At 38.0% G+C, this 15,064-nt stretch overlaps 1 protein-coding gene across 1 annotated transcript; it reads left to right on the top strand.

The window, feature by feature from the left end:
- Positions 1–3,469: 3,469 nt before the first annotated feature.
- Positions 3,470–6,800, top strand: TAAR6 (trace amine associated receptor 6). Its single transcript, XM_021937855.2, has one exon. The coding sequence runs from the start codon at positions 3,545–3,547 to the stop codon at positions 4,682–4,684; it is 1,140 nt and encodes a 379-aa protein (XP_021793547.2). The 5' UTR covers positions 3,470–3,544; the 3' UTR covers positions 4,685–6,800.
- The last annotated feature ends 8,264 nt before the right edge of the window (positions 6,801–15,064 follow it).

The raw sequence follows: 15,064 nt of genomic DNA, 5'->3' as shown, positions 1-15,064 counted from the left end.
ATCTATAGCAATAGAAAGGAAATCAGTGCTTGCCTATGGCAGGAGAAAGGAAGTGGGGGTAAGATTGGCTGCAAAGGGCAATTAATGTGTCTAATAGCATCATCTTACACAGATAAAACTTGACATTGTAGTTTCTACAAAATCCTAATTAGTCTGCTTACCATAATTGTAACATAATTGGCATAATTGTCACTTTGAGTTTGATAAATGAATAAAACTGATTCTTATACTTTGATCCACAGCAGTCGACAATTACTTTTGTATACAAAGTTTCAGAGACTGTATCGTGTAATTTGTAAACCAAAAAATATTTAACTAAACAAACATGCATAAAATTTATTTTAATATTACAAAATACAAAGTAATGTAGTTTTTAGGATTGTAGCTAGAGATAATTCATATTCATAAGAAAGATAAGTTTTGTTAGAATTATAATGGATAATAAGACATTCATGAATTTAAAATTGTATAGTTAAAATGTCCTAGAGATTTATGATTGTTTTAGTATAATATTACATTAATGTATCACAATAAACTTAGTTTTGAAAATAAATACATTAATTCAAAAACAAAAACAATAGAATCCTTCGAATCAAGGATTCCAGTGCATGATTCATTTTTCAGTGGATCTAAGTGTCAGTGTGTTTTACAAATTTGTTTTGACAAAACACTTATCTAGAATTCTTTAATTAAACTTGCAAAAATTGACATAGCAAATACATGAAAAAATGAAGAAAAATGACTGAACAAGTATGAGTTCTAGTCGAGATACAAAACTAAGGGATAAAAAAGGAAGATTTGCTAGAGCTCATTTGGAGGCTGTGATTGAAGAAAAATTACTTTCATACTGTTTCTCATCCTACTCAAAGTATTCCATAAGCTGTTAATCTATATTTCTAAGAAATACTTGCCAAACACAAATGGATTATGGATTGAATCAAGCTGAGCACTGACTCAGCTATGCACTAACTTGAAGAATTGCTTAGACCATAACTTAGATAAACTGATTGCATATAATCAATGCCCACCGCTCTTCATTTACAGTTGAACACATTGACCCTGCTTTGTGTTTGGTTGCTTTTAGCCTCTAATCCAAAGAGACAAGAGTACAAAACATTTGCCTCCCCTTCCTCTTATTAACAAACTTCTGAGTTTGGGTACTGCAACAACAGGGCCTCATTATCACATCTTCCTCCCACCTTGGTCATAATGAAGAATGTTTCACACTCTGGGTCACTGGGGAGATGGTTTACTTAGTGGACTTTTATTTTAGAAATATCTTTAAGGAGTTCACAACCTGCAAACTAAAGAGCAAATGTGGCAGTGAGACTGAAAGCTTTAGCTGATGCACGACACTCAAAAGTTTGCCTCTAAATTTTGCCCCGGGTGTTAGAATCATAAAACTCTGGGAAAGAGGACTTCTGCTTACTCTCGATCTTATCTGATCCAAATCCGTTTATGATGATTGCCTTAGGAGCGAGAGTGAAAGAGTTGTATATGTGCAATAATTTTAGAGGCCTTGAAAACACCCTCAAATTGACGCTCAAATTGACGTCCCATCTCAGCACCGGACTAGGGCTCTTTATTCACTAATCCAAAACATGAAAGTATAAAACAGAATCCTCTAGTAAGTTTAGATGGTACAATTAGAAAAAGAATATCTAAAATTCTATTAATATTAAAGTAGAATTTTTATTTTCTCATGTTTTTAGGGACCCCTTTGTCTCATCTGCCTGACGTTGTGCTTAGTGTAGACGCTATTGTGTTTCACCTGTGTAGTACTTATCACAATTTGAAATCATAAATCTGTCTTTCTATTTCCTTAAGTTTTGTTTCCCTCTCTAGATTATAAACTTCATGAATATTGTGGTCATAACAGTTTTGTTCATTATCTTAATACACAGCTACTGAAATTCAATAAATAAGTGTTGAACAGATGAATTAATAAGTATCAGAATGATGAAGGGGTATAAAGTTATTTCTCTATTTGAAATGGAGGCATCACTTGACACTTTTTATTGCCTACCACAATGGTCTTAATGGAGGAAGGGGGTTGATTTTGTCCCTTGAGGAATTTGGCAATGTCTGGAGACATGTTTGGTATCTCAGTTAGAAGGATTTTACTGACACCTCGTAGCAGGGATGCTGCTAAAAGCCATGTGATGAACAGAATAACCTCTCATATCAAAGAGTTACCTGAATTCAAATGTCTATTGTGCTCAAGTTAAGAAAGCCCTGAACAGGGTTTTGTCTATATAAGCAATTGACATCATTTCACAAAATCAGACACTCAGAAAATATTAAGAAGAATCTGAAAATTACTTGGTTAAGAGTGTTAATTTTATTGACTAGGAATCAGATAGCAAGATGAATTAATCATAATACTTATCACTCTTTATAACTTGAAAAGCAAGTTCACAAATGTCTCTAAAGTCACAGCCCTGTACTGGAAAGAGAGTTGAACCCTTCTTCCAGAAGAGAATAATATTTTTCTTTGCTCTGCAGTGTTTTTACATTCCAGGGTTGGGAACGTTACTGACGATTCTCTTCCCATTTTCCAGTTTCCTGTTCATCATTCTTATTTTTTGACTGCTTTCAGGATTGGGAGCACAAAGTCCAGTCACCAGGAATTGCAAACAAATGTGTAGCCAGAGGGAGGGCTCACTGCCCATTTATCATGTGGATGCAGACATGTTGCAGATGTGTTCCCAGTAGCTGTCTTGAAAGGAGGACTGTTCTTTCCACCAGCATCTCAGAAATGCTGGTGTGTCTAAACACCACGTCGTTCTTTAATGCTTTCATGCAATATATTTTATCAATCTCAAGTTCCCCTCGCTATACATTATAATAATTTCTGCTTGTTGGTAACCTGTGCAGATGGAAAAGTGATTCTTAACAGGAGAGAAAGAGGCAAGTATTGATGCTTACTGTTTACACCCTATTGTATCTTTGTAACAAAAACCCGGGTGTCTAAGTTGTGATTGGGAACAAGGGAATGGTTTAAGTCTATGCACTAAGGAAAAATAAATCTTTGGCCTAAAATTATAATGGTAATAGAATTTAATACACAGTAGAGACCTGTTTTGTAGAATAACTTTTCTAGTAGTCACTGTTGAAAATAATCCTACTAGTTCACACCTCGCACCACAGGGATTCCATTGAGGGATTTTCCCATTGAAGGCATTTATTTAGCTAAAAGGACTTCATGTTTAAGGCTGTAATGCAAGACAGATAACCGAGATAAAGGTAACAGGAGGTGATCTTTCAGCTCCGTGATTACATCCCATATCGGCGATTGTTGCACAGAGAAACTCAAAAGGTAAAAATAAAATATAAAAGGATATTTATGACCAAAAGGGAATTTTATCAAATTAAGAGCATGAGACATTTGTCAGCTGAAACAATCTCCAGTAATATTGTTCAATATAATTTTTGTCAAATTTTATTTTGCCATAAAAATATTTGGGATTTATAATACAAATGGAAACTTGAAAAATTATATTGGAGATAATATCTTATAATTTCCTCTGACATCCTGGTGAATATGTGTTTTTTTTCCCCAGGAGCACTGAAAATCAGAAACAATCCTGTATTTTTTGTGACAATCAACAAGGACAAAACTTCTCTACGTGTAAATAACAGCGTTATGAGCAGCAACTCATCCCTGCTGGCAGCTGTGCAGTTGTGTTACGCAAATGTGAATGGGTCCTGTGTGAAAATCCCCTACTCGCCTGGATCCCAGGTGATTCTGTACATAGTGTTTGGCTTTGGGGCTGTGCTGGCTGTGTTTGGAAACCTCCTGGTTATGATTTCAATCCTCCATTTCAAGCAGCTGCACTCTCCGACCAATTTTCTCATTGCCTCTCTGGCCTGTGCTGATTTCTTGGTGGGTGTAACTGTGATGCCCTTCAGCATGGTCAGGACCGTGGAGAGCTGCTGGTATTTTGGGAGAAGTTTTTGTACTTTCCACACCTGCTGTGATGTGGCATTTTGTTACTCTTCTCTCTTTCACTTATGCTTCATCTCCATCGACAGGTACATTGCAGTTACTGACCCTCTGGTCTATCCTACCAAGTTCACCATATCTGTGTCAGGAATTTGCATCAGCATGTCCTGGATCCTGCCTGTTGTGTACAGTGGTGCTGTGTTCTACACAGGTGTCTACGATGATGGGCTGGAAGAATTATCTGATGCCCTGCACTGTATAGGAGGTTGTCAGACCATTGTAAATCAAAACTGGGTGTTAATAGATTTTCTATCCTTCTTTATACCTACCCTTGTTATGATAATTCTGTATGGTAACATATTTCTTGTGGCTAGACGACAGGCTAAAAAGATAGAAAATACTGGTAGCAAGACAGAATCATCCTCAGAGAGTTACAAAGCCAGAGTGGCCAGGAGAGAGAGAAAAGCAGCTAAAACCCTGGGGGTCACAGTGGTAGCATTTATGGTTTCATGGTTACCATATAGCATTGATTCATTAATTGATGCCTTTATGGGCTTTATAACCCCTCCCTATATTTATGAGATTTGCTGTTGGTGTGCTTATTATAACTCAGCCATGAATCCTTTGATTTATGCTTTATTTTACCCACGGTTTAGGAAAGCAATAAAAGTTATTGTGACTGGTCAGGTTTTAAAGAACAGTTCAGCCACCATGAATTTGTTCTCTGAACATGTATAAGCAGTTGGATAGAAGAAGCTCAAGATACCTTTAAAATTACCACGTGAACTGAGTTTTAAAAAATCAAGTGAGACTATGAATGAATAGCAAATGAATTGCTCTTCAAAAGAAACAAGATAAATCAATGTTTTTCAGTCTTGTTAAGATGTACACTTTCCTGTCCCTTCTGCAAAAGTATTTACTTGACTAATAAATGTTAAGTTCCTATTTGTCAACTGCTTAAGAGCTCAGCATATCCCACTCCCTGCAGATACTCTTTGTCTTTTAATCCATTGACTCTTCCCTCTCTTCTGGTATTTTTACTAAAAGTATTTCTGTTCTTTTTTTGATTCCCTTTCCTCTTTTCTTTACAAAGCTTTCTACTCTTTCTCAGCCTGCCAAAAATTTCATTTGTGAATAGCCTTTATCGAGTTCCTGGTTTCTTTTGCTTTTGTTATTTTACCACAGGAGCCCTTTTAGGTATCAGTTTAATCTATTCAATCTTGGGAGAGATCTCAGGGTGTGTGGGGCGATTTGCAAATGTAGACATCATCTTGACCAGGCTGTTGTAATTATCAAACCAGTTACTGCCATTCTTGTAATTATTTCCTCCCCAAAGTAGGAAGCAGAAGCCACTGTACTTCCCAGAATAATGTTAGGATGATTATTTGGTTGCTGTTCTTGCTATTTCACAAAACTGTTTAGAGAGTTGGTATGAATAGAACTCTATGTTACATTATTCAGTTCATACACATTGAATATTACTTGTTCCTTTAGAGAGGATATCTTTTAAGTGCAGTCTCTAGCTTTCTTTTCTTTTTTTTTTTTTTTCCTATAGTAAAACTTAATTACAGCAAGGAATTTGCAAGTTTTAGAAGTCATGTGGAGTAGACATCAATGAGAAGCATTCAGGTATTCATCCATTTCTTTTCCATTTACCAAACATGAGACCTATGCCTATATTGTACTGAAATCAGTGCTAGATGCCTTAGACACAGGCATAACATCCCACTTCTGTGCCTCTGGCAAGAAGCAATGTTGGTCACTGAAAATTTTAAAAACGGCAAACACTAACTCAACCAGGTAATTAAGGCTCAATATCAGTAGTAGTAAGGCATGTGGCTATGGTGTGTTCTTGACATTATGTAATGAGAATGGCTTTTACCTCTATGATCTTTCTTCTCCAAATCCATAACCCCCATGTAGTCATGAGAAAAACGTCAGACAAAACTTTATTGAGGAATATTCTGCATAATATTTGATCAGTATTCCTCAAAACTGTCAAAGTCATCAAAAATATAGTATGAGAAACTGTCATGATCTAGAGGAAACTAAGAAGACATGACAACTAAATGTAGTATGGCATCCTAAATGGAAAGCTAGAAAGAAAAAGGACATTAGGGAAAGTGAGGAAATCTGAATAATGAATGGAAATTTTATTGCTATATTGATAACAATATTGGATCATTAATTATCACAAATGTACTATACTAGTCTAAGATGTTAATAATAAGAGAAACTACTTGCAGAGTATATAGGAATTCTCTTTACTATCTTTGCAATTTTTCAGTAAGTCTACAACTATTCTGAAATTAAAAGTTTATTCAAAAAATATAGAGTTCACAATTCCTGCTTGATAAACTTTCTAGCCTGTCTATGTGAAGACAACAACACACTTATCCTTCCAGTCATTCATTTATTCATTCCAAAAATATCTTTGAAGACTTAGTGTGTACTAGATTCTTGGTTCAGTGTGATCAGGAATAGAAAACCAGGAACTTAGAATATTTTGTGGCAAAACCCAAAATACCAGTGATTATGACTTGGAATGCATAGAAGTTTAAGCTATAAAAGGATGTGTTTAAAGAACACAGGAGAAAGGAGAATTCAGACCTGGATGGAAAATGAAGGAGATGTATTAAAGAAGTGAAATTTAAGTAGGGCCCTGCCTTTTCAGAAGGATTTCTATAGGAGGGAAAAGATGGGAAGGGATTTTCAGGCATGAGCAAAGAAACTGAGAAAGTGCAAAGTGTTCAGGGAATATGAAAATAAAACAACTAGGCTGAGCATGGTGGCTCATGCCTGTAATCCAACACTATGGGAGGCCAAGGTGGACGGATCACAAGGTCAAAAGATTGAGAACAGCCTGGCCAACATGATGAAACTCCATCTCTACTAAAAAATAAAATTAGCTGAAGTGGTGGTCACATACCTGTAGTCCCAGCTACTCGGGAGACTGAGGCATGAGAATCTCTTGAACCAGGAGGTGGACATTGCAGTGAGTCGAGATTACACCACTGCAGTCCAGCCTGGGTGACAGAACGAAACTTCATCAAAAAAAAAAAGAAAAAATTAAAGAAGGAAGGAAGGGAGGAAGGAAGGAAGGAAGGAAGGAAGGAAGGAAGGAAGGAAGGAAGGAAGGAAGGAAGGAAGGAATAAAAAAAAAAAACCTAAACAACCACCAAGAAGTAGTCACCCTTTTAAATCCCACTCAGGTTTGGCATCTGGAGACTGCACCTCTACTTCTCCTGGGCATCCTCCTGTGGTTTGGAGACATTCTCCCCTCTAAGAACAACCTAGAGATTTTCATTGTTTTTGAAGAAACATTTCTCAAATGAGGTTTTACAAAACAGTTATCACATAAAATATATCTGATTCAACAGGAAAAAGATATCTGATTCAACAATGTTTTGGAACTGTTGCATACTGTTTTCTGCTCTTGGAGAACAACACTACACATTGGCATATTAAAGACTCAGAGAAGCCCTGTTTGAGCAAAAACGTGTCCAGTTTTGTTTAGATATGCATTCTAAAAATTTATTAAACCATGGGGACTCTTCTGATGTGAGGAACTGAATAACAGAGCTGTTGTCCAAGGAAAACATTTAAGGAACACCATCTCTATCATTGATTTGGTTCTTGCCAAATATATTCTTAATTTTTGTATTAGTCTTTTACACACAATATACTTCATTCAATTTATGTTTCTAAAAGGTAGAGGTGATTTTTCAACCCATGGTATAATAATGAGTAAGCACTCATAACATGTTTTTTTGTCAATTATGATGTATAAGATAAATTATACAGTACGTAAAATGGGATAAATTATGTGACTTTGAAGGAAGGACTGGATGCTGTGGGCTGAAAAATCTCAGACAGTTCCATGGAGAACCCAGAATACAATACCAGCTAAGCAGTGGAGGATTGGTTTAAATAGAAAAAAAAAAAAAAAAGAAAAGAAATTTCTAGGCAGAATAAAATTTTCAAGAAAGGTATAAATTTAGCGGCACATCAAATGCAATTAAGCATACAAAAAAGGATAGCCAATAAGATCAGTCTGCCTAAAGCACACCATCTGGGTAGGAGAGTCACAATCAATCAATCCATCAATCAAGATACTATTTTAAGCCCTATATCTGCACTGTCCAATATGGTAGCCATGAGAAACATGTGATTACTAAGGACTTGAAATGTGGCTAGTCTGAGCTGAGATATTCTATAGGTAGAATTTACATACCAGATTTCAAAGACAAACAAAAGAATGTAAGATGTCTCTTTTTAAAATATTGATTACATGTTGAAATTATCAATTTGAAGATGTATTGGGTTAAATAAAATGTATTATTTAGATTAATTTCTCTTTTCTCTTTTTACTTTTAAAAATGTGGCTACTAGAAAAATGTAAAATTATGCATGTAGCTTAAATTGTATTTCTGTTGCACAGCACTACTCTAGAGAAAATAAAAATGAGCCATAAGGCAATTCTAGCCCTCCAGGACTTAAAAATCAGGATGGGGAGACAATGTGTAAACATAAACAATGAAGTAAATATACATGAACTATGGTAAAAGTTAAATAATATTTATTTAGCAATTGATGTTTAAAAACAGAGGTACAAAACCCATATTAATCTTATATTCTGGCCATTTTATAAATGAGGAAATTGGGACTCAGAGAGAAACAAATTAACCTGTATGAAATTACACAGCTAGTAGGCTGAAAAAGCGTGTTGCTCACGCCTGTAAACCCAAAGCAGCACTTGGGAAGCAGAGGTCGGAGGACTAAATCAATTTTTGCTCCAGAGCGCCCGGATACTAGGCTGGGCAAACAAGAAGGTGCGGAGACAGCCCAGCCTAAAAATGAAAAAGTTGAAGCAGTATGGTGGTGAATGCCTGTGTCCCTGCCACCAGGAGGCTGTGGGAGGAATACTTTGAACCCGAGGGATCCTCTGAGGCATCGCGGCGAGCGAAAGGATCCAGATCCAGAAACCAGCCAAGATGATCCTTATCCAAGCCATTAGAAATAAGAAATAGCCAGAAATAGCTAATGAACAAATAAATAATAAAAGAAATAAAAGAAACAGAAATAGAAAATAAAGAAGAAATAGTCAGGAAAATAAAGAAGAATGGAAATAATGGAAGAAAGGAAATAATGAAGAAGAAATAGAACTTAAGAAATAAAATATCCAAGGAAATAAAGGAAAATATTAATGGAAGAAGAAATAGAACAAATAGTTAAATAGCATTGTACTAAAACAACACACGAAGAATTGTTGTTGAAATGAAAATAGTTGGAAAATAAGGTTACATATACATGACAAAGCTAAATAAATAGCCGAAGAATAAAATAGGAATAACAGTCATGAGCCAAATATGATGGAAGAAATAAATGCTTGTTGAACAGTTAATAAACAGAATAAAATAGCCATGAAATAATAATAAATAATAAAGAAGAAAATAGCTAATAAATACAACAGGAATATGAATGAAGAACAGTTAGAAGACAACAGCCAAAATAAACAGCTAAACAAAATAAACAACAGCTGTTAATTAAAATACATGATGGTAATGGGAAAATAAATGGAAAACTGGCATGCCAGATCTCTCAGCTCACCAAAGCCTTCCTGGCCTCCCGGTTTACGCCATTCTCCCTGCCTCAGCCTCCTCCTGAGTAGCTGGGACTACAGCATGCCACACTGCCACCTCGTTGTTTTGTATTTTTAGTAGAGACGGGTTTCTACTGCTGGGCCTGGTAGGATGGCTTCGGACCTCCTGACTGATCCACCTGTCTTCGGCTCCTCCCAAAGTGCTGGATTACAGGCTTGAGCCATCATACTGCCAAGAGCAGTTGTTTTTCACATAGTGCAGGCTGCTTTCTGACTTCACAGGTCTACTCCTTTCAACAAGAGACTTCTATACTTCAGCCTGAAAGAACACATGAACACCTTAACCTATTAGCCAGAACCAAGCAGACAGTCCACCTAATGTCTTGAAAAATGCAGGACAGTAAGCACAATATTTGCTGCATGGTAGGGCCTCTTCCAAACACTGTCTTACTGAATGGGACATCACATTGTGTGAATGATATATCCTTCAGGGTTTGGATTTGGCAGAAAATGCTTTAAACACTTTAGGGTTTATTTTAATTAATATTAAGTCTACATGAGATAGTTGCTGGCTTCGGCTGGGTGAATCAAGTGTGTTAGAGTCAAGGATGCTGTACAGATTTTCCTGATGCTTGTCTAATGGTTCCAAAGTAACTGCAGGAGTTCCAGCCAAATCTGCTACGTCCTTCTGGAAAATAGAGGAGGGGAAGACCCAGGAAGATGGGGCTCTCTGAAGCCCTATTTGACAACTTCAGGTTCCTCAAGGGAGAGAAGATTCTGATGCTATGGAGGAAATTAACCCAATGGGTCGGCTGCGGCTCACAAGCCCGGGGTAATCCCAAAGTATCTTTGGGAGTGGCCGTAGACGGGCTGGATCACGAGGTCGTGAGATCGACCATCCCATAACAATGAAACCTTCGCTCTCATTAAAATACAAACTAGGCCGCTTGCGTGCATGGCTTCGTAATCCCAGCCACGAGGTTGAGGTAGGAGAAATGGCGGAACCCGGAGGGTGCAGAGCTTTGCAGTGGCTTTCGAGATCCGCCACCGGGCAGCCCAGCCTGGTGACAGAGCGTAGACCTCGGCCTCAAAAAAAGAAATTAACCCAAATGCCATGAAGTGGAGAAATAAGCATTTCTGCCACATGAAGTAATCTGGAAAATGAAATCTAACAAGTGAAAATAAAACTTCTTACCAAATTCTCTCACAAGTATTTGCTGTATAAATCCAGAAAAAAGTGAACTGAGAAAAAGAGAATGGAAGAAATAACAGGTTTTCTCAAAGACCTCTATACCATCTTTTTCTTAAACTTCTCATTTTGTATTATCTAGTATTATATTTTCAGCCAATGAACATGCACTATATATGTATTAAATAGTAAATGCCCTGTTGACAATGCAGAAGTCATGAGAATGAATGAGACTCAGTCACTTTAGTAGAGTTTTCATTATTTTCCAGAAGGTAGTGGTTACAAGCGGAGCCAGACAGCCAGTCCTATTTTGGGACAAAGATATCTTGCTGGAGAGCACACAGTGGGTCAGCACCTGGAACAGAGTCCCCAGAATTTGAAATAGCCTGGTTGTCACAGTCTTGGAGCAATCAGTAGAAACATGTAAAGGCATATTATTTTATTTTACATTTCAAGGTACATGTACAGGATGTGCAGGTTTGTTACATTGGTAAACATGTGCCATGGTGGTTTGCTGCACTTCTCAACCCATCACCTAGGTATTAAGTCAGGCATGCATTAGCTGTTTTCCCTAATGCTCTCTGCCCCCACCCTACCCTCTTCCAACAGACCCCAGTGTGTGATGCTCTCCTCCCTGTGTCCATGTATTCTCATTGTTCAGCTCCCACTGAAGAATCAATATCATGAAAAAGGCCATACTGCCCAAAGCAATTTATAAATTCAATGCTATTTCCATTAAACTACCATTGACATTCTTCACATAATTAGAAAAAAAAACTATTTTAAAATTCATATGGAACTTAAAAAAAGCTCGTATAGCCAGGACAATCCTAAGCAAAAAGAACAAAGCTACAGGCATCATGCAATCTGACTTCAAACTACACTACAAGGCTGCAGTAACCAAAACATCATGGTACTGGTACAAAACTGGCACATAGACCAATGGAACAGAATAGAGAACTCAGAAATAAAATCACACATCTATAACCATCTGATCTTCAACAAACCTGACAAAAATCAAGCAATGGGGAAAGTATACCCCATTTAATAAATGGTGCTAGCCATATGCAAAAATACTGAAACTGGACCCCTTCCTTACATCCTATACAAGACCTAACTCAAGATGGATTAAAGACTTAAATGCAAGAACAATTAATATTTCACTAGTAAGGCTGCCCTCTACCAGATGGGTAATGGAGTCACAATGCAGGGCTAGGAGATGGAGGGCAGGGGATGCTGTGGCTAACTTTAACCACAGCAGCAAACACAGAAAAGCCCACAAGGTCCTATAGACACCTGACTAATTCCAGCATCAGATCTTGGTCTCTGTGGGCTGTGCGATTAATTCATAATTCAAAGCCCAAAGCCTAATTTCTGTTGTGTTTGGAATCAAATTCTAACTCTGTGATTCTGATATATGAGGTTTTGCATAGTCTTACCCCTGCACAACTCTTTACCCACTGCCTTTTCTGTTCTCCCCTTACTTGTTATGCTCCAGATATATCTGTCCAATCCCAGCCCCTTGGCTACCCCCCACAGGATGCCTCAGGAGCTGTGCACAAGCTATCCCATCTATTGTACGAGGTCACTCAGGAGATTTGCACAGGATATTTCATCTGCTGGATCACTCAGTCCTCAGATCTTCACAGGGTTGGTTCCTTATGTAGGTCTCAGCTTTCACATCACTCCCTCAGAAAAATCACCATCTCAGCTAATGTTGGTATCTATTTTTTATTCTTTTATTTACCTTGCTTTTGTTTCATTTCCTTAATTGTACAGATCAGAATGTGTTACAATCTTATTCATCTGTTTATTTTCTTGTGTTTTAACTGTCTGTCTCCTAATGACATGTAAGCTCTAGGAGGTCAGATACTTGCTGAAGTATCACTATGAGTAAATCAGATAGCTTGTACTGGTGTTTTATTTCTTTGCTACTTTGTTGTTGTTTTACTTTGGTCAGTTGAGTAAATAAATGAGTAAATACATAAAATAGGAATCGATTCCCCAGCGTTGGGAGGATACATTAAATGTATTCTTTTTTTTTTAAGTTCTGGGGTACATGTGCAGGATGTGCAGATTTCTTACATAGGTAAATGTGTGCCTTGGAGGTTTGCTGCACCTATCAACCCATTACCTAGGTATTAAGCCTGGAAAAATGCATTCTTTTTATAAACATTTTTTGGGGCGGGGCAGAGTCTTGCTCTGACCTTGACTGGGGTACAGTGGCATGATCATAGCTAACTGCAGTCCCAAACTCCTGGGCTCAGGTGATACTCCCATGTAGCTGGGGCTACGGGCATGTACCACCATGCCTGGCTAATTTTTTAAAAAACTTTATTTTTGTAGAAAAGGGATCTCATTTTGTTGCCCAGGTTAGTCTCAAACACGACTTCAAGCAATACTCCCACTTTGGCCTCCTGAAGTGCTGGGATTACAGATTTGAGCCACTGTGCCCAGCCTTAGATGCATGTTTGAAAGAATAAAATAGCTAGGTTGGCCTTATCTGAAGACTTGTTGAATGTGCCACTAAATCTCTTAACATCTAGTGTTCAGCAACCTTTTTCATTCTTAGAACTCAATCAATAAAACTCAATCATAGAAAACTATTTCAAAAGACTCACTCTCTGAAAAAAAAAAAAAAAAAAAAAATCTTCCTAAAGAGTTTATGGGGGCTGGGGATGGTGGCTCACATCTATAATCACCTATAATCCCAGCACTTTGGGAGGTCAAGGCAGGTGGATCACTTGAGGCCAGGAGTTAGAGACCAGCCTGGCCAATAATAGTTAAACCTCCTGTCTACTAAAAATACAAAAAAATTAGCCTGGCATGGTGGTGCACACCTGTAATCCCAGCTACTTGGGAGGCTGAGGCACAACAGTCATTTGAACCCTGAAGGCCGAGGTCGCAGTGAGCTGTGATCACGCCACTGCTTATCAACCTGGTGACAAGCAGGCTAATCTCAAAAAAAAAAAAAAAGAAAAAGAAAAAGAAAAGAAAGAAGAAAAAATTTATTGGAAAATATTTGAGACCTGAGATCTGAACCATTCATGAGTTTCATGTTACTATTAAACATATCTTTGCTTGCTGATCGTTTTCAGAGAAACCTCTAAGCTGTTTTCCAGCTTGCACTCTTTCTGAAGCCTACACAATTCAAGCAGCATGGCCCAGAGCAGTGTTGGTAAGAGGCAGACTGGGATTTGGAACCACCTCTGTTAACTCTAAAGGTCCTACTTTCACCTACTGTGTAATCCTCCTTCAAAGCAAGATTGAGGTGATGGAAAGTGTGCTGGCCAAACATTAGGTTTCTGGGTTCTAAGTCCTGTCTCTGCCAATCATAGTTTGTGGGACTTCAGACAAGTCAGTTTATCTTATTGGACCTTAATGTGAAATAATGTTAACTCCAATCCATGGCCACTAAAGTTTCTTCCAGTCCTAGAAATTCTAATACAAAGCACATGTGAGCAACATAGCAGGGCTTTCTCTGTGTACCCACAGTGGAGTTTGATGTGCTGAGGCTCTCAGAAGCTGATTTTGATGATAACCCAAGTTACTTGAGAGATGGTCAAGCCAACACTGGGACTGGAATTCACAGACTTGATCATGGGGTTATATGGAAACCACCAAAAACAAGAAAAAGAGAAAAGATTACCCCAAGCACTGTCAGGGGAAGCAGTATTGGAAAATGAGCTCCAAGCAGGCAGGGAATTCACTTGACAGCATGGATGAAGAGCAGGTCTGGAATGCACCAAATGACTAGGATCAGGAGTGTCTGTAAGTGTCAGAATGTAGCAGAGAGCATTGTACAGGGTTCTACCCAGAGACTTCAATACACAGACTTTCAAATGTCATGCTACATTTACCATCAAATACAGTCAGTTAGGAAGCAGATGATCTAAGCTTGCCTGACTGAGCTGCCGCATATTGCAGGAGAGCCTCCTATAGTGCAAAGTGGAGCAGTTTGAAAACTTGGGAAGAGGAAGAGAGTAGTGAGGACTGTGGTGGAACTCAGTGTCAGAGGCCAGGGTAACCAGTGCCACAGTAGCAGCAGAACATGAACTACCTGGGACTCACAGAAAAGAGTAGTGCTGAGACCTGGGGAGTTTTTTTTCTCTTAATGTCTTTTTGGCCTGAAATAAAAGAACACACAGAAATAGTCCTTGGATTGAGTTGCGGGAGCAACAGGTCAATGAAATAAATTCTCCTTTCCCATCACTTAACTGCATGAGGACTTGAGTCAAACTCATCTAAGCTACTGATTGTTCCTCAGGATGGTTGTGTTATCTAGAAAGCTGCCCTTAACACACCCAACCACTGAAATGTCTTCCTG

This window comes from Papio anubis, chromosome 6 (assembly GCF_008728515.1).
Source record: "Papio anubis isolate 15944 chromosome 6, Panubis1.0, whole genome shotgun sequence".
Lineage (NCBI taxonomy): Eukaryota > Metazoa > Chordata > Mammalia > Primates > Cercopithecidae > Papio > Papio anubis.
The sequence above is the reverse complement of the archived record's forward strand: the minus strand, read 5'-3'. Positions and strand labels throughout refer to the sequence as shown.

Excerpts from the sequence above, each read along its gene's own strand:
- TAAR6 (XM_021937855.2), top strand. The coding sequence starts at position 3,545 with ATGTGTTTTTTTTCCCCAGGAGCACTGAAAATCAGAAACAATCCTGTA.